The 20,046-nt window shown below is 45.3% G+C and overlaps 2 protein-coding genes across 2 annotated transcripts in view; one reads left to right on the top strand and one right to left on the bottom strand.

Annotated features, from left to right (window-relative positions):
* Window positions 1-20,046, bottom strand: part of T265_00337 (hypothetical protein) — a gene marked incomplete at both ends in the record, with an annotated part of 39,049 nt that overhangs the window by 1,908 nt on the left and 17,095 nt on the right. The window contains one exon of the mRNA XM_009164082.1: window positions 2,614-3,093. Coding sequence (XP_009162346.1) covers window positions 2,614-3,093 — 480 coding nt within the window. The remainder of the gene's footprint in view (window positions 1-2,613; window positions 3,094-20,046) is intronic.
* T265_00338 (hypothetical protein) overlaps window positions 2,747-20,046 on the top strand; it is a gene marked incomplete at both ends in the record, with an annotated part of 36,685 nt that continues 19,385 nt past the window's right edge. Inside the window, 2 exons of the mRNA XM_009164083.1 lie at window positions 2,747-2,840; window positions 13,808-13,960. Of these exons, the coding sequence (XP_009162347.1) occupies window positions 2,747-2,840; window positions 13,808-13,960 (247 nt within the window). The remainder of the gene's footprint in view (window positions 2,841-13,807; window positions 13,961-20,046) is intronic.

Here is a 20,046-nt window from a genome sequence, read left to right as displayed (position 1 = left end):
TTACCACTGTCCTATTCTAGTATAATCGTCTTTGGAAGCCATATTGGTTAGTTGGAGTTAACCAAGATATTCTGGGGACAGTTGTGGCTTTTGGGTGTTGGTCTGTTCGCGGAGCTTGGCAGTTGGGTTGCAAACGTTTCATCACCAATCGTCAGTGCACTGACGATGTCACCTCGATTGGTGATGAAACGTTTGCAACCCAACTGCCAAGCTCCGCGAACAGACCAACACCCAAAAGCCACAACTGTCCCCAGAATATCTTGGTTAACTCCAACTAACCAATATGGCTTCCAAAGACGATTATACTAGAATAGGACAGTGGTAAGAGTTTGAGTCCTTCAGCCACATTGGTCGTTTTAGGAGCATGGCAGCTAGGCACCGACAGGGTATTACAGCTTAACGATTATCCATTATTTTATCACTTTTAGAAGCACCTCTCAAGAGAAGCCAGGAACACCCAGAACAAGCACATTTACTCGAAAGCCAGTCCACTGGTATTGGTGCGGAGCTCGCATGAATATGCACAACCGTGCATTTTGAAACAAAAACGGTAAAAAAACGTGGTGTATCGTTTTTACTGAGGAACAGCTTATCGCTACGAAGTACAGTTACAAGAAGTCTGAATCTAGAACGACACTGAAGCGCATGATTTGATGTCTGTTAATACCAGAACGAATACGAGAGCGTTTTTCCCCGCTTATTGTAACTCGGTGCTAGCACGTCTGAAACGCCTGAATCTAAGTACAAAACTTCATTACTTAAGGGGGAAAGTGCATCGAAAAGCGTAGCACTCATAGGACTAACTCGGGCAACTTCTGAAGGCAACACAATTTAACACTTCAAGTCAAGACACTGCGATAAGCATCAAGCTTACGTGAATTGGATAGAGAATTTTAAAATTTCCCGAAGTGGTGCAACCACTAGTGACATACTGAAGAGACCAACTGATTGTCAAGGTAGAAAATAGTCAAGAACCGAATTTTTCAAACAAAAAGAGCTAACGACTCCATCTCACGCACCTTTTAAACCTTTGAACGACGTTTTCGCAACGCCTATCTGTGACCAACCTGCTTCTATAGCACTATCAGGTCAAAAATATAGACCAAGAACGAAGTGGTTGAGACGAAACCGATCGGTTGCATTCGTTCTCTTACAATCCAGTAGCAAGAGGTTGTAGTCTTGAGCCGTCAAACATCCGCGTGCTACTATAACGTACACAAGGTTCGACGGCTTTTTCAGGCTAACGGTGGAACGTATGCAGATAGTAAATATGACAGAAATATTACATTCACGTCCGAAATAGGCTCTGGTGACAGTGTCATCACGGCGGTTCGACTGAACGAGAAAATGTGGTCACGCCGCGAGTGGTCTGTTGCCCAAGAATGAGCGATCATTACTGAATTTTGATCTACATACTGTTAGGCTGAACGTTCAGATTGCCAAAGTAAACCTGGCATCACTTCAACTATTGTTTTTTTGTAACTGGGCCTTGAGACCCCCTTCGTCGTATGAAACTGTCAAAGTTCCGTGTTTGTAATACAACTCTGCGCACAGTTGACAAGAATGGTCCTTCTGGATTATTCTTCTTTGGAACCTTGAACAACAGATAGACGTCGGTTTTTGAATACACATCGGTGTAGCGTTGTATCAGCACACACAACACCTCTCTCCCAAAGTACGACTGAACGAGAAAATGTGGTCACGCCGCGAGTGGTCTGTTGCCCAAGAATGAGCGATCATTACTGAATTTTGATCTACATACTGTTAGGCTGAACGTTCAGATTGCCAAAGTAAACCTGGCATCACTTCAACTATTGTTTTTTTGTAACTGGGCCTTGAGACCCCCTTCGTCGTATGAAACTGTCAAAGTTCCGTGTTTGTAATACAACTCTGCGCACAGTTGACAAGAATGGTCCTTCTGGATTATTCTTCTTTGGAACCTTGAACAACAGATAGACGTCGGTTTTTGAATACACATCGGTGTAGCGTTGTATCAGCACACACAACACCTCCTCTCTACCCAAAGTACTTGTGAAAGGTGCATACATTCAATAAAGACAGATGTGGCTGTGATAGACGCACAGAAAACATCCTACATCAAACATCGTAAGTGGACTTCATGAAAAGGGGTAAGGATTAGGCTATTTTCGGAGCCAGCTTGTACTGAAGAAATCCAGCTACTGGTTGAATATAAAAACATAATAAACGTGTTTGCTAGATATACCACATATTCTCAGTAAAACGCAGTCTCAAGGCTTTTCTGACAACTTCCGAAACTTCTTTGAAAACATCACTTTTCAACCGGTTCCAAGGCTTTTCCAACTAACTGGGAAAAACGTTCAAGAAATTGTGCTGCAAAATTTCGAGTATGAATCATCCCGAAGACTCCCACAAATAGGTCGGTATTAGAAGGACTTTTTGACGTATTTGTAAAAAAAACTCAGTTTTTCCTGTCGAATGATGGTCAATTTCCCGTACCGCCCGTGACCTAACGTCACTTGCAGTCAGAATTGAGCATATTGGAGTGATAGTTGTTGTGTTGTAGGAGCGGTTGTTTTAGAGTTGAACATACGAGATTAAGTACTGGTACTGAACAAAACTGAAGGGACTAACCGCTTCCGACAATTTCGGTGGGAGACGTAGAGGAGGTTGCTCTCCAGAGTCGGCGGGAGCACCGGTTGCAGGAGCAGACGGCAGAACGGCTGTAGCGGACACTGCAGAAGCACCACGCTTCCCTCCAGCAATTATGGGGGCTGGTGGTCCTGGAAATGCTGAATTACCCGGATCCGGATTCGCCTTGGGCTGTGATGGACGTGGCATGGTATTTGTGCTGGGAGTAGGTGGGTTAAAATATGGGCTGGAAGAATGTTGTCCTGTCTGGGACGATTGCTTGAACGGATTGGCCTGGCAAAGCGGTTCCGAATTTATGAGTCTACGAAGAGCAAGCTGGTGACTTTGGATAACCGCTGTTGGTAGAGATACACCGAAAATCGCACCGGGAAGTTGGGGTTGGGTGAGAGTTGAAGGAGTTGAAGACAAAGGATAGTACTCGCCAGTGATTGTAAAAAATGGCAAGTCCGGTTGTTGCACCAGCTAGAAAGGTGGAAAGCGAAATTATCATTTTTTATTCTACGTGACGGAATTGCGCTAGGAAGATTCATAATATTTGAAAATCATACGCCTAAACGCGCGGAAGAGTTGAAGTTCAAAACTCCGAGCATTCCTGAAATGCTGTGGTACACTCGTTTATTCTCGAACTTGACGAATAACCCGGTAAGGAAGTTGAGGAATGAAGAGCACTGAACGAATGGTTGATTTCATTCATGCTCATCTTGACAATACTGTTTACACCTGTAACTCATGTTTCATAATTACTGAGGCTATCAAAGGAAAGGAACAAACTTGATAGTTTGTGATCACCAAAGCGGCAGACGACAAGCCCGTCAACCGTATTCATCAGTTTTTAGGACCACACTCCTACTGAATTCAGTTGGTTCGACAGTGCACCAGACTAACTTATAGATCAAGTAACTTATTCACCTAGGCTGGCTGTGACCACAGATATGAGAGAAAAGGATAGTTTGTTACGCGCGCTCATTCTTTGTTCAGGATCCTCAACAGACGTGAACAAGACAAGATGACAATGAGTACAAGGTATGACACTTATTTTTCTGTTGGTGACACACTGTTCCTAATCGACCATTTATCGGTAGAATAGCGGGAGGAGGACGACCTTTCCAGAAACGCCTGAATATAAGAGTATATCATCTGCACCGGAGAATACATCGAACCACATCAGAAAGCCGTGAAATTCGTTCTCATGCAGGGGTATACATAGGCTATCGTACCTTAACAGTGTTTCCAAAACAATGTACTTTTATTTTATTATCTGGTCAGAACTCTTCCAGAAACCAAAACAAACAATCATTTCCGTTCTCGGGTGGTTTTAACGACCCAAACTCAAATGAAGTTGGAGCGGAACTTCACTGTCACAGTTTACTTTAAAAAGGAAAGGGACGTAATCCAATTTGTTTTACTCAACACATTTGACGGATGAGAGAAGTTAGCCATTAGGTAAAAATGTTATCAGTGTTGAAATCGTACGTGACTTCTCGGGTAAATGGTGTACTCCAGATCACAGACTGATCTGACTCCAGTTGGCGGTATAAAGTGGCACTTGAAAATAAAACGAACTTGATCACTCATTTGGTGGAAAGAAGAGTGAAGGTCCTCGAAAGAAAATCGGTTAGGCCGACCAATTTAGTTGATTAAGTCTGACTTTAACCGATTATTTTCTTTTTCTATGCAATAATTCGAATGGTCTATCAGTGTCAGAATGCATCTTCTGAAGTGGAGTGGTAATGAAGAATTCACAAGCTGATAACTGCTGACTCTCGTTCTCTGCACAATAAACACAACCAGCAAAGCAAAAACGAACTGAATGTTTCGTAAACACGACATAAAAACACACTGCAGACTAGTACAAATTATAGAACATCTGGTTTGATCGACGGTGCTCTGTCACCAAAAGCTAGTACTGTTGCTTCGGGTGCTTTTGATAAACTAAAATGGAATGCAACCAGAGCTGGATCCAGTACTCAATGGATGACCATTCCATGAGACTAGCATGGACGTATTCAAATATAACACTAACTGGACTTGTGTGCATTTATTCTGTAACAAGTGAAGCCTAAATAGGTGTATTTAAGACAGTCTTTTGATGATAGCCTTGATAATGAGCCTAGCGAGATTGGCGACTACATACCGACGTAAGAACGAGAAAAACTTTTAGCTGTAACACTCTTTTGGTACCTAGCTGTTATACCATTCGAAGGAAGCACGAAGGCTGGAATTCTGTCAGGGTGCTGGAGCCTAGACAGAAGAAGTTGCGATGCAGAGGTCGGGTTTGAACCACGGACCATTTGGTCAGTAAATTCACGCTCTATAACCACTGAGCGATCTCGTTCCCCTTATGAAAGACAGGACCTTAACACTCCTCCCAGCATAATGCAACCCTGAAATGAGAATGGAGGCAGCGAAAGAGGCTAATATAAATAGATACCGGTCGTCAATCTAGTCCCATCTAGCAATGGGAGGGTTTATATGATAGGCAAAAACTTGCGTTCGTCACTGTCTACAATGTCGTCAATAATGGTTATTAAAAACTGCAAAGCCCGTAATCCAAAATAGTTATCTTCAATGCTCCAGATTCGTCGGTGGTTCAGGCGCGAGCTTACTTACCGGAAGATCCATGGTTTGAACCCAATGGAGAACAATGCTCTTAGTTAGTGTCCGAATATTGGTAGCTCGAGTGAGCTAAGGGGCTGTTGATCAGGTGGCCGCTGATCTGTCTGCCAATACTGATAGTTAGCTTGTAAGCTTTTCGTCACCATTCAAGAACGAATCATCAGTGCGCTGTTAATGAGGCCTCCCTGAATAGCGACGAAACGTTTGCAAACCGTACAGACTTTGGATTCTGTGGACAAAAGCCCGACGTTGCCAAGCAATTGTTCAGGTTCTCTACGTCCGTGTAATGAAGCCAAATACGACCGAAGGAATTCGTCTGCATGAGCTTTCCAGAATGCCGCCATTTCCCTTAAAAACGAGGCGTTGTTTTTAATATAAAGTTGCTTTTTCAACAGCAACAGGGAATTTTTCTTTCACACATACACAGTCTGAATGACACATGTCTATCTCCTGAGAAAATAAAATTTAAGTACACAAAGAAGAAACCTCGTATAGTTGCAGCATTCGCTTGGTGAAACCTTAAAAGCAAGAAGGTTGATACAATGTCAAGTTAGTTGTTCTTTTTCAACGCATCAGAAGTAATATGGTCGACAGCCTCTATGTCAATGACAATCGAATCAATATAGTTGGGTAGAAGGTGGTGCAACGACGACCCAAAAATATGCTACGGCAACCCTTTCGGCCACCAGAAGGAAGCGCGAGGGCTGGGATATGGCCAGGTTGCCCAAGCCTAGACAGGGGAAGTTGAGAGGCAGAGGTCCGATTCGAACCACGAACCTTCCGGTCAGTAAATTCGCGCTCTAACCACTGCGATGTCTCGCTACGGCAACCATTTCCCGTCAGTTCATTTTGGTTGTGTAAACGTTAACAAGCATACAGTGTAACAAGCCCTTGTCTCCAACCGCTACACCCAGAAAATCATGGACGAAAGATAATACAGTGTGTAATCATTATTATCAGAGACAGCGACATGTGTTAAAAATGAAGCTCCGCTGTCGCACAGACACGGCTTACTTAATTATACCTACATCCTTAAAGTAAAAAAGTGGGTGGGAAACAGAGCTAGTGCTCGCCTACTGCAGGTATTCTGGGGTGCCTACACTTCTAAATGCTCAATCAGACAATCTAGAAAGGAATTAACAGCACGAAAGCTATTGACATCGGCTAGCCGCCACTTCTTGCAAGGTCTCATACCATTAGGGTCACGGAGACTCACTTAGGGAGGGCAAACCACACTAACAACACAAACCCTTCGTAATCACTTTCACACCTTTCTGTCAAGTCACTAGTTTTCCATCTCACAGTTTCGGCCATTCCGAAGAGGACGATGATTCGGTATGCATGTTAGATGGGACAAGATGCCTCAGTGGTTAAAGCACGAATTTATTGACCGGAAGGTTAGTGGTTCGAGTCCAACTTCTGCCTCTCGACCTCCCGTCTCTAGGTCAGGGTAACCTGGTGTATCCCAGCCCTCGTGCTTCCTCCCGGTGGCACAGTAGCTAGGTACCGGAAGGGTGTTGCAGCTGAACGACGAATGGTAGATGGCCAAGCTACCACAGCTGGTGGTGCTAGATGTTTTCCGCGACTAATGTTTTCTGCACAACCGATTACCCGTTTTCTAGATATCTCGTTACGAACTCGTTGATACCATCCGATACAAGCAACGGTTCTAAGACATCCGTGGTCGACTGCGCAAAAACACCTCAGATCGTCTCCCCCCAGATGCCATGTCACACAGCAACACGATATATAACTTGCTGTAACCTGACACAGCATGCTTGCGACCGCTCACTGATGTCTTTTAGTGACCAAACCGCCCTTATTTGTTCCAACCCCCAACCTGAAGGATAAAGAGATTGTCTTGGCCGGACCCCTGTCCACTAGCCAACCTGTTACGAATAACTCTGAAAAAACCTAGATGGGATTTATCTACACCGTTTGCTTTGCAGTCAATACTGTTCGGTTACTGTCTTGTTACTAACAAACTTCGCAGCTCCTATGACATCAACTTCACTGATGATCATCGAAAATTCAACGAACATCTAGGTAAATATAGACAAGATTTCAGACAGCGAGCGCATAAAGACATTCTCCGAGTCAAAGAACAGGCGATCGACTTTTATGGGTGGCGTCATTACAAGGGCTAACTAGGCCATATGATACAAAGATTCCTGTCCCTTCAACCCTCACTTAAGGCTATAATAGATCTCTTCCTCGACTAGGTTAATCCATACTCATTACCGATCACATTCAACAAAAAGAACCAGGTTGTCCTGAAACTAAACGTTCAGGTTGATTCAACCGACCCGTAGGATCGTGTCGCTTATTGAGAATAACTAGTGGAGTATCAGGTGTCCTGAAAGTTTGACACATGATAGAGCGGGAGTACAATTGACCTTTTTCAGGAACTGTAAAGTAGCTGAAGACTCGAACACCCTACTCATTCACATGGTAGCAAACAAATAACCTGGTTTTAGGATGTGAATGTATGACCTAAATGCATCCTTGCGCTTCTATACGCATTGCTATAGTCGATCCGAGACAAACCGGTGTCTTGATGAATTCACAAACAGATGGACAGAACAGGTAACAAAAGTAAGAACCTTGGTCCTGAAGCTTATGCAGAAATATAGAACAGCACAATCACCCAATTATGCAACGAGTTTTTCGAAAGCCTTGGCAACCGAACCGTAATGAGGATAATGAGAGTTCCGCTGATTTTAGTCCCATTTTTCGCAGTCACTAAAAAACATACGACCATATACCATAAGGTTATGGTTTTCAGAATTTCCGAAAACATAACACGACACCAAAAGAAACGTCATCCGAGAAACTAACCATACAGCCTATCACGAATGCCCTTGAACTACTATCGATTATCTTGAGCTTGCCACCATGGAACTCATTCAAAGGTCAACGCGTTGACCCCAGGAAAAGTTACTTGGCGTTATAAATAAATTCTACACTTGACAGAAAGAGGCGCTATTGAAGGCGCGACCTACAAGGGTTTGTGGTTTCACATTCGGTACATACAGGATGCTAACAAAAGACATCTTCAGATGCTATCCAGACTCTGCTTCAATATTTTCCACCTATTATACCACACTTTGAAGCAAAAGCCTCTAAGGTGTGGTCCATAGAATCGTTTCACTCAGACCGCTGCTACCTAGTGAAGCTGAAACCAGCTATTTTCTCCGCAAAACATAGGCGATGAACAAAACAGCACTAACCTTGAGAGAAAAACAAATGAATCTTACAAAAGGAATGATGATCGGTACATTAAAACACGATAATCAGCCAGCAGAGTAACCGTGTTATTTATGAGTGGATATGAGACGAGTGTCGCGGGTCCAGCAGTTGAGCATTTCTCAGTGTGTCAGCTTGTCATGCACACCAATACGTTTGCAAGCGAACAGCAATAAATATACTCATGCAAAGTTACGCTCTCAGTAAACTGATTCATTTAGGAAAAGTCATTCTTGCTACCATCACAAATGAGGGTTGGTAAAAGACTGCGTCATGAATAGTTGACACAGTTAGTTTATCCGAGCGGCAATCACCGGCCCTTGGGGGGCCACGATGAATCAAGTAACTCATAACTTCTGGTGCTCTTCTCATGGATCGGATGCAAGCGTTATGTTGCACAGTAACTGACCACCATCCAAAGCACGCGCCGAACAGTGAAAGATGGCATCAAAGAAGTGCAGAATACTTTACCAGGCTACTAACTTTAGTAGCATCGATTTCAAGATGTAGCGTTTGAAAAAAGAGGGACACGCTTGGCGCGAGAAAGATTTTAGAAACACGAATTAAGTGACATTTCGGATTGAAGAATCCTGATTTCTAAACTTACCTTATTACAATAGTTTTGGCTAACTTCTCAACAGACGCAGAAGTGAAAATGATAGGCTCCTCTTATGGGAAAAAATTAGGGTTCTTTTCCGTATACAAATTAACTGCTAATTTAAAATTAAATCTAAAACTTCAGACAGACCATCCGATGTGACTGAACAAACTGAAGGTAAAACTTCACAAGCAAAAAGCGCATTGTGGATGTAGTTCCGGGAAAACTGTCGCGAGTTCAGAACCTTGCTTTTTTTCAATACTGCCAGAGATTTTCGATAATTTCAACAAATAGGCAAGTAATTTTTATTTTTTATCCAAACCGTCCAAGAAATAGTTGGATGTTTTGCAATCACTTTCATTACAGTTTTGAGAACTCAAAAAAACTGTGGTTAAGAGTTGGCAGTGTGCCAAAGTGCCAAGGCGACCCAAGACCGCCAAGAAGATCAACAACAACAGGATCCACAGCAAATAAAAGACATTGATTCGCAATAAAATGGCGAAAGGAGGAGTATAGAGGAACAATTGTTAATTTTACTCATATTATTCAGAAGAAAATCGTGTGTAACTGTAGAAATTCGACTGTTGCTGTTTAGGAGTGCGTGCTTGCGTGAACAAGTAGTTTAGGAGCTGAAACGTGTGGAATCTCTGCCCAAAGCACCATGCTGGGTAATGAATATTTGAAAGCAACTGTCATGCTTACAGCTACTAACATGACCCCACAACTTTACCATTTGTTAAAAGCAAATGACCACATCCACGCGTCTCACTACGCAATGATTCCTCGTTCAATATATTTTGTTTACGGTTCTGCGCTTTGGAAGCAGACTTGATGCGTTTTTCGTACACCAGTATTAGATATGATTGTACTTTGGAATCGAAGTCGTCCTCCTGACAGGAGTAATGCGCTTACTCATCAAGTTTAGAGAAAGAAGAATGTCAATGGTGACCTAAGGAATTATTAGCACCGACTATGTCGTCAACGTCAGGGTGATACAGATAGCTTGACGAGATCAGGCAAAAGTACATGGCTAGATGTGGCGGCTCATTATATGATTTAGTCACGCTTTCACCCGGTTCTCACAGTTATACAGCAAAGGAAGGGCAATCCGCGACTGAAAGTTCTCGTGCAAGAACCCTTTTGCTTAACAGAACACTATTGAGACTGATAGGAACAGTTGATATCAAGCGTTAGAAAATTATCCGGCACGCTGAATTTCGTTTCAACTGAAACGTTAATCGAGTTTTGCGCAACACATTCACTTGAAGAATACCATAAACAAGTTATTCCGCAGACCTCAACACCGTTCAAATGGGCGTCTATCTACGCAAAACCCGTTTTAATTTAACATAAATTTGTTACGATACTAGCTATAAGAACCATCCAGCTGTAATGCCTTTTCGGTACACAGCTCACATGCCAACCGAAGAGAGCGCGAGGTTGCCCAAGCCTAGACAGGAGCAGTCGAAATGCCGAAGTTGGGCTGGAACCACAGACTTTCCGGTCAGTAAGTTTGCACCCTAACCACTAAGGTGCCCCAAACCAGTAATTTTGACTGATCCATTCGTATACGAAAGCCCATGTGATGCACATTGTGCGCAGGAAGTAATATGGCATTAAATACAAGGAACACCACTGAGTGTTTAGATCCAGCGTTTCTCAAATGATAATGAAATCAAAAACCAACGAACAAGCAAACTGTTGTTGGAGCGATCCAAAATTGTGCTCACCAGGTAAGCTCCAGCAGGGTGAAACGGACAGCGAGTGAATTTTATGAAATCTTTCCGTGCTACTTATATCAAAGCCAGGGACAAGGTAGTCTTAATCGATAATAGGTGTAAAGAATTCCAAAAATCCCATCCAAAGTGAGTTTATTCATCTGTAGGTGAGTGCTGACCTGCAGCCGCTTTACTAGGACTGTTTTGCCATCACACTTGGTTTGCAAGAACGAATGAGTGCGAACGTTCGCACTGAATGCTACTGAACGGTTTTGAATCCGTTCAGGCCAATCCAAGTAGTTTTTTTCTGAACGCCTTTTCTTCACATTTCTGACAGCTTTCTCAAAGAACATAACTGTCGTCTTCAATCCATAGTCATGGATTTACAAGTGATTTTGAATAAGGTACTAAGAAGCATGCCAATAAACGTTGCTGTTTCAGACCCGTCAGGTGTGCAGATTACACTCCCAACCGAGTACACAATCAATCAATTCAATTTATCAACTACAAACCGTGTGCCATAGACACATTGGTTCCAGCTGCTACAGTTTCGACCACCGGAAAACAGGAGAGTGCAGCATACAACCAGGCCTTGGAGGAGAGGGCATGTTGTTTGTTCGGAAATTAGGTAATTACGCACTGAAGACGATAGCCTTGATGCACGGGCGCCACTGACTGCCCGATTAGGCCGTTTCCGCCAATGTCAAACACCACTGGTGAGTTGAGTTCCGGGGTTCCATCCAGGGAGGCGGCAGTTGCCTACCCGACTAATTTTACTGGTTAGTGTTTTCGTACTTCGTTGCCAGGTCAGACAATGTCCACCTCTCGGTCACTTCCACTCAGCACAGGGCTGGGAGAAAAAGCTGTGTGAGGCAGATGGTCTTCTGAAATGCTGAGTACATGTCCCAACCAGCGCAGTCTATGAAGCGTAATTCATCTATCGCGGGAGAGTTCCTTCTTCCTAAAACCATCTGGCCTACTTCAGCATTACTAATCCGATGTTCCCACCGGACCTGGCCAATGCTGCGGAGACACTGATGATCAAACACTGACATCTTTGGTATGTCCTCTGCGCGTAGGGGTCACGTCTGTAATCCATAAAGCAGTGTGGATGGCACCACTGCAGTGTAAGCTATGCCCTTGACAGACGAACTGACGTCAACGACGGCGCCGTAAATGTCGGAGATCGGTAAAAGATGCCCTGGCCTCTCCGACTCGAGAAATAATCTCATCTCCAGCCAGTCCACCGGGATGTATACAGCTGCCCAGGTAAACAAATTCATCTACCACGTCGATTGGTTAACCTGCATGCATGATGTGTGGGTTTGATCCTACCCAGTCTTGTAGCAGCACTTTACACTTTGCAGATGTGAAGCGACGCCGAACCACTTTACACTTTGCAGATGTGAAGCGCACGCCGAACCGTGCGCAGGGTTATTTAGGTTATTTAAAATCATTTGCATTTGGGAAGGATATGAACCAAGGAGAGCAATATCGTCCGTATACTCAATGTCTGTGAAGAACGTCCCGGGAGCATTTCGACTCCCGAGATTTCAGAAGGAGGCAGAAAAATTTCAAGCAGCATATCAATAACAAAGTTAAAGAGGAAAGAGGAAGTCCTTGTCTTACACTCCTGAACGTGGCGAACTCACGCGAGAGCTCCTCGTATACTCGTACGAGCCCATAAGAGCTCGCATACAGTGCCCTCATAAGAGAGAAATTTGGAAGGGACACCTTTGACCGCTAGACACTGTCAAAGCTGCTGACGATCGACGGAATCAGAAGCAACTTTCAAATCAAGAAAAACGACAAACGTGGGACTTCTGAAGGGTGGCTCTGCTCAAGAATTTGTCTCTTCGTAAAGATATTTTCGATGCACCCTCGACCAGAGCGAAACCCAGCTTGATTCCCACGAATCTGTTGCTCCCGATAATCCATCAAACTGCGCAAAATAATGCCAGAGAGCACTTTAGATGCGACGGATACCAGGCTGATGGTCTTCACATGAAGTTCTTGCTCCCTTTTGAAAACTGAGATGACGGTTCAGGAGATCCATTCGGCTGTTTTCGTTCCAAATCTTCTGCAGTATGGTTGTCAAATTGTACACCAGGACCTCCCCACCTTTTTTGATGAGCGCGGGGTGTAGATCATCCGGGCCAGGTACATTGTCACGCTTCATGATTGAAATCTCACGCTTTGTTGGTGATGGGCTGTTGTGGATGTTCCATTCAGTCTCAGTGGGTTCTTCCAACGGTTGTGTTGAAGGAGACGAGGTGAATTGATCTTTGAAGTGCTCAGCACACCGCTCAAGACGGCGATTGAGAAAATGAATTGCTGTTCCGTCTTTTTCACACATTGTCTCACTGACACCTGTCTTTTTTTGACCCGTTGATCGGATCAGTTGAACCAGGGCGCGGCCGTTGCAGGCAGTGAAAGTCTTCTCCATCTCACGGGCCTCCGAGATCCACCAGCGTTCTCTGTCATTCTTCAAGCTCCTGATCATCCGGTGTTTGAGGGACTTGCGTGCGCCATCATAGTCGTCAGTTGCTGGTATGATCTTTCTGGCATCAATATGATCTGCTGATCCTAAAGAAATCCAGTGTTCATTGAGTCGAGTCAAATGGGTTGGACAATCAGTTCTGAAAACTGATAGCATTGTTTCTTTAACTCGCCTCATCCTCCAAGTAATCTTCGTCGTCTATTTGACTGCGTTTCTCGTAGCTTTCTAGTCAGATCAGCTCGACACTCTTCAACTACTGAAACTTGTCGAAATTGATGAACGGGGCTGCTCTCTTTCGGCAGGTGGGGCGAGATGGCTTAATTTGTTGGAGGGCGAATTTACTGACCGGGAGGGCCATGGTTCGAACCCGATTTCTGTCCCTCGACTTCCCCTGTCTATGCTTGGGCGACCTGGCAGTAACCCTCGTGCTTCCTTCGGGTGGCATGGCATCTAGGCACCGGAAGGCTGTTACAGCTGGACGACTTTTTTCTCTCTCAGGACGCGTAGTGCTGGTGGAAAAGGAAGTGCTAAGCGGGCCCGCACGATGGCGTGATGAGTTAAGTTGCGTACCCCAGAAGGAACGACTATCTTTTGGATCTCCATCGGCAACTGATAGCTATATGGTCCCAGTGAGTCCACGACTGTTTTGTGGTAGGTCGCCTTCAAGTAACCCGATGTGTCCGTTTGGGTTGGGAGTTCGTATTAACCAGAAACAGACGATGATCTGCACACAACTGAAGAAACTGCTCTCTGTTATCCGTACGCTCAGCATTGACTCCAAATCGACAACCTAAATGTGCTTCTTTCGTCCAACTTGGGCATTCATATCGCCAGCCAGGATTACTATATCCGTCGTTCTTGCAAACTGAAGCAGTTGTGACAGATCTTAATAGAACTCGTCCTTCTCAGTCTCAGAACTACTATCTGTTGGGGCATATGCTCACATGACAAACAAACACCGTTTACCGCATTGACCTGCGCTAATTTTAATTGAGCCAGAAAACTACACAGCGCAAAGGTGACTGTTTACTGGGATCCAGTCCAGTAAGGCACTTTCTGCCTGGGGCTGAGGCTGTTTACTGGGATCCAGTCCAGTAAGGCACTTTCTGCCTTGGGGCTGAGTGCAACTCCCACATCGTAGATACCACGAGCCATTGCGTCAGAATCACCGGATACCCAAAAAGTGAAATGTGGAACAACTGGGCTCGTTCTGAGCGGTTTGAAGAGAACGTTTGAAGTGGGGTCTCGTATGCGTGTTTCGGAGACACAACGTACATCGATAGAGAGGGAAAGTAAGGTTTCGGCAAGGGATGGTTGTTGCCTAATTTGACATAGAGTACGGACATTGAAGGCTGCAATGTAAATCAGATCTTTTGGGGTTGGCAAGTGATTGTTTTGGTTTATTTTTTTGAGCGAATGTTTAGATACGGAGTAGTGGCTAGAGAACTGGTAGATGAGTTGGTTGCACTGTACTGCACGATGGGTGGGGAGGGAATGAGGGAGAACGCCGGTGAGCGAAGAGCTGCAAGGGCGAATGATACTTCCTGATTGCCCAGGCCGAAGAAGGGGATTTAGTTGAGGTACCCCACCTTCAACCTTTGACACTGCCTTGATCCACAAGGCAGTGGGAGGATGTAGGGTTTTGTTCGGGGACCCTGAACTTAGTCTCTCACTCAAGAGTCTAGACGGCAAGACAGCGGTTGTTAGGGTTTTCTTGGGGGACCCTTCCCGAATCCAAGGACTCCATAGTCCGACCTACCTGGATGTAGAGGGCCAGTCTGGCCCGAGGAGGCAGGGAATAGAACATTATTGTCTCACTTTTGATACGGCTGTGCACAGCAGGTGCCTTTTGAGCAGCACCAGACTCTGGTTTGAAGAGTATTTCAACTGTATTGAATAATGCGCCGGCGGTCACGGTTAACCGATGGGTGATCGGAGTGTGTGAATTTTTGGGCCGACCATTTCTAACTCGTCCTTCCTCGGAGGAAGGCAGCATCGCTGCTTCCATAAGTATGGACATGCTGGCCGCCTGGGGGGAACATTTTACTGCCTCCACACTCCTATCGCAGAGGACAGTACGACTTTACTCCCAGACCGCCTCGTAGCACGATTACTCGTAGTTCGGGGTCTCGCTGCTCTTGGTCTGGCTGCTCCCCTTTGGCCTTCCTGGCATGGTTGCACCTTGTGGAACGAAATTCCAGCCAGTATAGCCCGACCACCACGACAAGGTGGCAGCTTTAGGTCGGGATCTTCTACGATAGCTCTAAAGAAACCGCATAAACGATCTCAGTGCAAGAGACTCCTACGGAACAAATCGGGTCTTTTGATACATGTAATATCAGACATCTGTTCTGAGGACATAAAAAACTGGGAGTGACCTTAATTCTACATAACACACGGAGCTGAATGAGAGATGATAACGGTCATGATTGTTTAGCCGCAAAAACCATTTGATACTTAGCTCCCATGCCATCCGCAAGAAGCACGAGGGCTGGGATATTGCCACGTTATGCACGCCTAGATAAGAGTAGTCAACATATCAAGGTTGAGTTCGAACCAGAGAATTTCCGTAAATTCGCTGGGTTGTATATTTTGTTCATTCACTCGCTGCTTCGATTAGAGCCTTTGCCAAATTAGGTGACTGTTAGGATGGGTTCAACGGCTAACGAAAATGACGTCTGGTTTTTATCATCTGGAAAACTTGAGCTGTCTTCAGAGGCTAGATTTAGTTTCAATGCCTTGCGAGACCTGTACCTGGAGAACACAGAGAAAAATTGGGTATGAAGCCGGGAATTTTTACTTTCGAAGAAATATTTAAGGCTGTTTTTGAAGGCTGCTTGGATCCAGGGACTGTGCCATCCCAGTTGGGCATCTTGACAACATAAGTAAATATGCCGAACAGCAGCACGAGAGCATTTGTCTCATCAGAAGTGTGCTTTAAACTTCTATTTCTCTTGCTTATTTTCACACATCCTTCACCCTGAAATCTGCAAATTGCTCCAGTGTGGTACTGGCTAGCAACCTAAACAACACAATAGGATCAACTGGTATACCTTACCCTAATGTCGAATACAGGGGCCACACAAGTAATAAACAGATTGTTGGAAAATCCCGATCCAACCCCCCTCCCCACGAACGCACTGGAAAAACAGAGATTGCTCGAAATGATTGGGCAGAAATCCCCACTGCACGGAAGAGTGGTAGAAATCTGTCGCCGATAAGGAAAACCTCTCTGTATCACCGAAACAGGTTGTTAGTTCCAAGTCCGTGTGCACAGAAAAGAGAGCGTTGAGATCAGATAGAGTTTGGTTTAGATCCCATACCCCCAGATTCCAACAATTACAAAGAGGATCAAATGGGTAGAAATAAGGTGGAACGGATTTATCCCTGTTCTTCAGAGTAAGGACCCGAAGTCACAATCCCTTGGGCTACTAAATATAAGGGTGAGTGGGCTAGTGACAAATCTAAACACACGGTTAAAAATCGTCATCATCAGCATCACAAAGAGCAATATCAGTGTTGACACTGATGGTTGACTATCGTGGAATCACAAAGTTTAAGTATATTGAAGTATTCCTAAAAGAGGTGAAAAAAGTGGAAGAGGGAAACTAACGCTAACCCACCGAAAGCATCGCGAAGTGTCTGCGGCTCCGAGCGGTCAGTCAGAAAACATTGAAACCACGCCACTAACATCGACTACCAGACGTTTCGCGCAATCTTTCCGACCACGCACAGGGGAGCACAGGGACCATATACTACAGGGCGGACCGCACCAACAACACAAAAACCCTTCGCAATCTCTCTCTCACACCCTCCTATCACGCTCCACGTTGTCCATCTCACAGTTTGCGCAATTCTGAAGGAGGGACAGAGAATAACGCTCGTCCCGGCAGACTTTGTCGCATGCGTAGAATGTGGCCAAACCACAGTAGTTGATTCTGATAGACATTTCCGCAACTGAAGCACCTGCTGCAAAAGCATATACCCGTTATCTAATTGCCTCGTTCATTCACATCCAACACAACGATGACCAAAAACAGTATTCTTCTGCTCAGTATGGTCGATAGACAGCTCCGGGGGGAGATGTGTGGGTAATGAATTACCTAAATACCTCGCACATCAACCACTGAGCTACTTCAAACTAACGAGGGCCAGATGGTTAACAACCTTTAGATGTGAAATAACCAGCTGAAACCATCACTTGGCTCTTGGAGACTGTATAAAATGGTTCTGGGAAACGGAAAGTCTCCATGTGAATTGAAGAATGCGGTTCTTAACCTAGTTTTAAAAATTAGCAGGATGTGTCGGAATGCGCCGGTTTGTGAAGCGCTACATAAAACTATAAATATTATCACTCGGCGGCTACAATACGATCCGAACAGGAAGGAAAGGATGCGTGCCCGTTATTTTGGAAGTCGCCATAACCGCTCGTGTGTGACCAACCTCCTGGTTGCAAGAGCAAGATGGGTTTCTGCTAAAGCTGCCGAACACGTGTCGGCGTGATATACATCAACTTCAATAAAGCGTCCGAAAAGGTTGCCAGGAGGAGACCGCAACAAAAATAGTTGCTTATGTAGTTGGTGGTGACATGCTTTATTGTACGCAGTCTTCCTAGCTGGCCAGAGATAGTCTGAAAATACACGGACAGTCATTTTAAGGTACAGCAGATGCCAATGGTGTCCCACAATGCTCTGTCCTAGGTTCAGTGTTGTTTCTTGTCTACGTAGTTGAGATATTGTGATCACCCTGCCTAGACTATGAGGATGAGAAAGAAATGTGATGGGGTTCAGTTCAGATAATCAGCTGCAAACTGTGCTGCAGTGGAACACTTGTTCCGGCTACTGCAGTTGTGGTAGAGATAGCTTTCAAACACAAGCACCACTGACTGCACCGTTGAGCCATGTGCGCCAGCGTCGTTAACCACTAGTAGATAGAGTCCCAGGGTTCCCACTTAGGGAGATGGCAGCTGTCGACCCGACTGAACTTACTGGTTAGTGCTTTCGTACTTCGTTGCCAGTCGTTTCTACTCAGTATATGTCCGGACGAAAAGAGCCCCGATAGGCCGACAGAATACATATCCTAACCAGCGTAATCTACGAAACACGAATAACCCATCCACTGCGAGTTCCTTCTTCGTAAAACCTCGTACCTCAGTATGTCAGTATGATACTCCTACCAGACCCGACCAACAATTCGCAGCGATTATCAAACACTGACAGCTTTCGTATGTCTTCTGCTCATAACGCAATGTTTTTGAGTCATAAAACAATATGGATCGCACCTCTGCAGTGTACACCCCACCCCTGACAGAAAAACCTACGTCACCCTGGCGCAACAGCTGTCCCGGTCTTCTCGATTTGACAAGCTCGTCTTCGGCCAGTCTAGCGGAACTTATACCTACTCAAGTGACGAGAGGACTCAGTAGTTAAAGTGCGAATTTACTGACCAGAAAGTACGTGATTCGAACCCGATCTCACCTCTCGACTTCTCCTGTCTAGGCTTGGGCAACCTGGCAGTATCCCACCCCTCGTGCTTCCTTTGGATGGCATGGCAGCTAGGCACCGAAATGAACGATTATATACTCAGGAGAACAAACGAACCTACCGCAACTGGCTGGTCTGCAAGGACGAGGTCTGGAGTTGATCGCACCTAGTCTTGTAGCGGCGTTTTACACATCAGACGTGAACTCATACTACGATGGGGGCGAGATGGCTCAGTGGCTCTGGCGCGAATTCACTGACCGAAAAGTCCGTGGTTCGAACTCCACCACCGCCTCTCGACTTCTCCTGTATAGGTTTGGGCAACCTGGGAGGATCCCAGCCCGCATGCTTCCTTCGCGTGGCATGGCAGTTAGGCACCGAAAGGGTGCTACAGCTGAACGACTTTTTCATACTGAGACGAGATTGCTAGGGCTTTGTAGTGTTGGGAATATTATCCTTTCCACGGCACCACTAGGCGCATTTAAACGCTGGATATCAGACCAAACGGTGGCACTCCTTAAGTATCGAAGAAATATCCCAGCCGGTCGCGAACATAACTTGATGCGACTAACTATCAGACGTCAAGTGAAAGTGAGGGTGCAAGCCGATAAAGAAAGCCAAGGAATTAGAAGAGGCCCAGAAAGCCAAGAATGCCCGGAAATTATTTCAGTTGAGCCCTGCAACCGGAAACCACCTGTGGGCGAAGCCATCAAGGATAGGAATGAAGTAACCATATTGGATAGAGAACGCCTCAACCGTTGGACCGGCTACTTCGAACAATTGTCGTGACCGCCAGCTCCCACTCATCTGAAGCCCATAGCTGAAGTAGAACCCCGGACAGTGAAGTTCGAACCACCTACGGCCTCGGTGGTTTAAGACCGCATATGTCTCAAGCGCCACTGAGCTTCTGGTCTGGATGACCTCCCACCCGCAGCGGTCAAAGTCCTCAATCAGAGCTTTCTTATATGTTCGTCTGCAATTGTGAAAAGGGGATTCTGGCTTGGTAGTGGTTGCGTTGACTAAATGTTCACACTCCATCAGGTGCTAGAACAACGCCATACGTATAAGCAACCCACAATTCTAGTATTCCTAATAATAATAATAATAATAATAATAATAATAATCGTTCAGCTGTAGCGCGCCTTCGGTGCCTAGCTGCCATGCCACACGGAGGCACGAGGGCTGGGATAAGGCCAGATTGCCCAAGCCTAGACAGGGCAAGTAGAATGGCAGAGGCCGGACTCGAACCACGGACCT

The sequence above is a fragment of the Opisthorchis viverrini genome, assembly GCF_000715545.1.
Source record: "Opisthorchis viverrini unplaced genomic scaffold opera_v5_3, whole genome shotgun sequence".
Taxonomy (NCBI): domain Eukaryota; kingdom Metazoa; phylum Platyhelminthes; class Trematoda; order Opisthorchiida; family Opisthorchiidae; genus Opisthorchis; species Opisthorchis viverrini.
The sequence above is the reverse complement of the archived record's forward strand: the minus strand, read 5'-3'. Positions and strand labels throughout refer to the sequence as shown.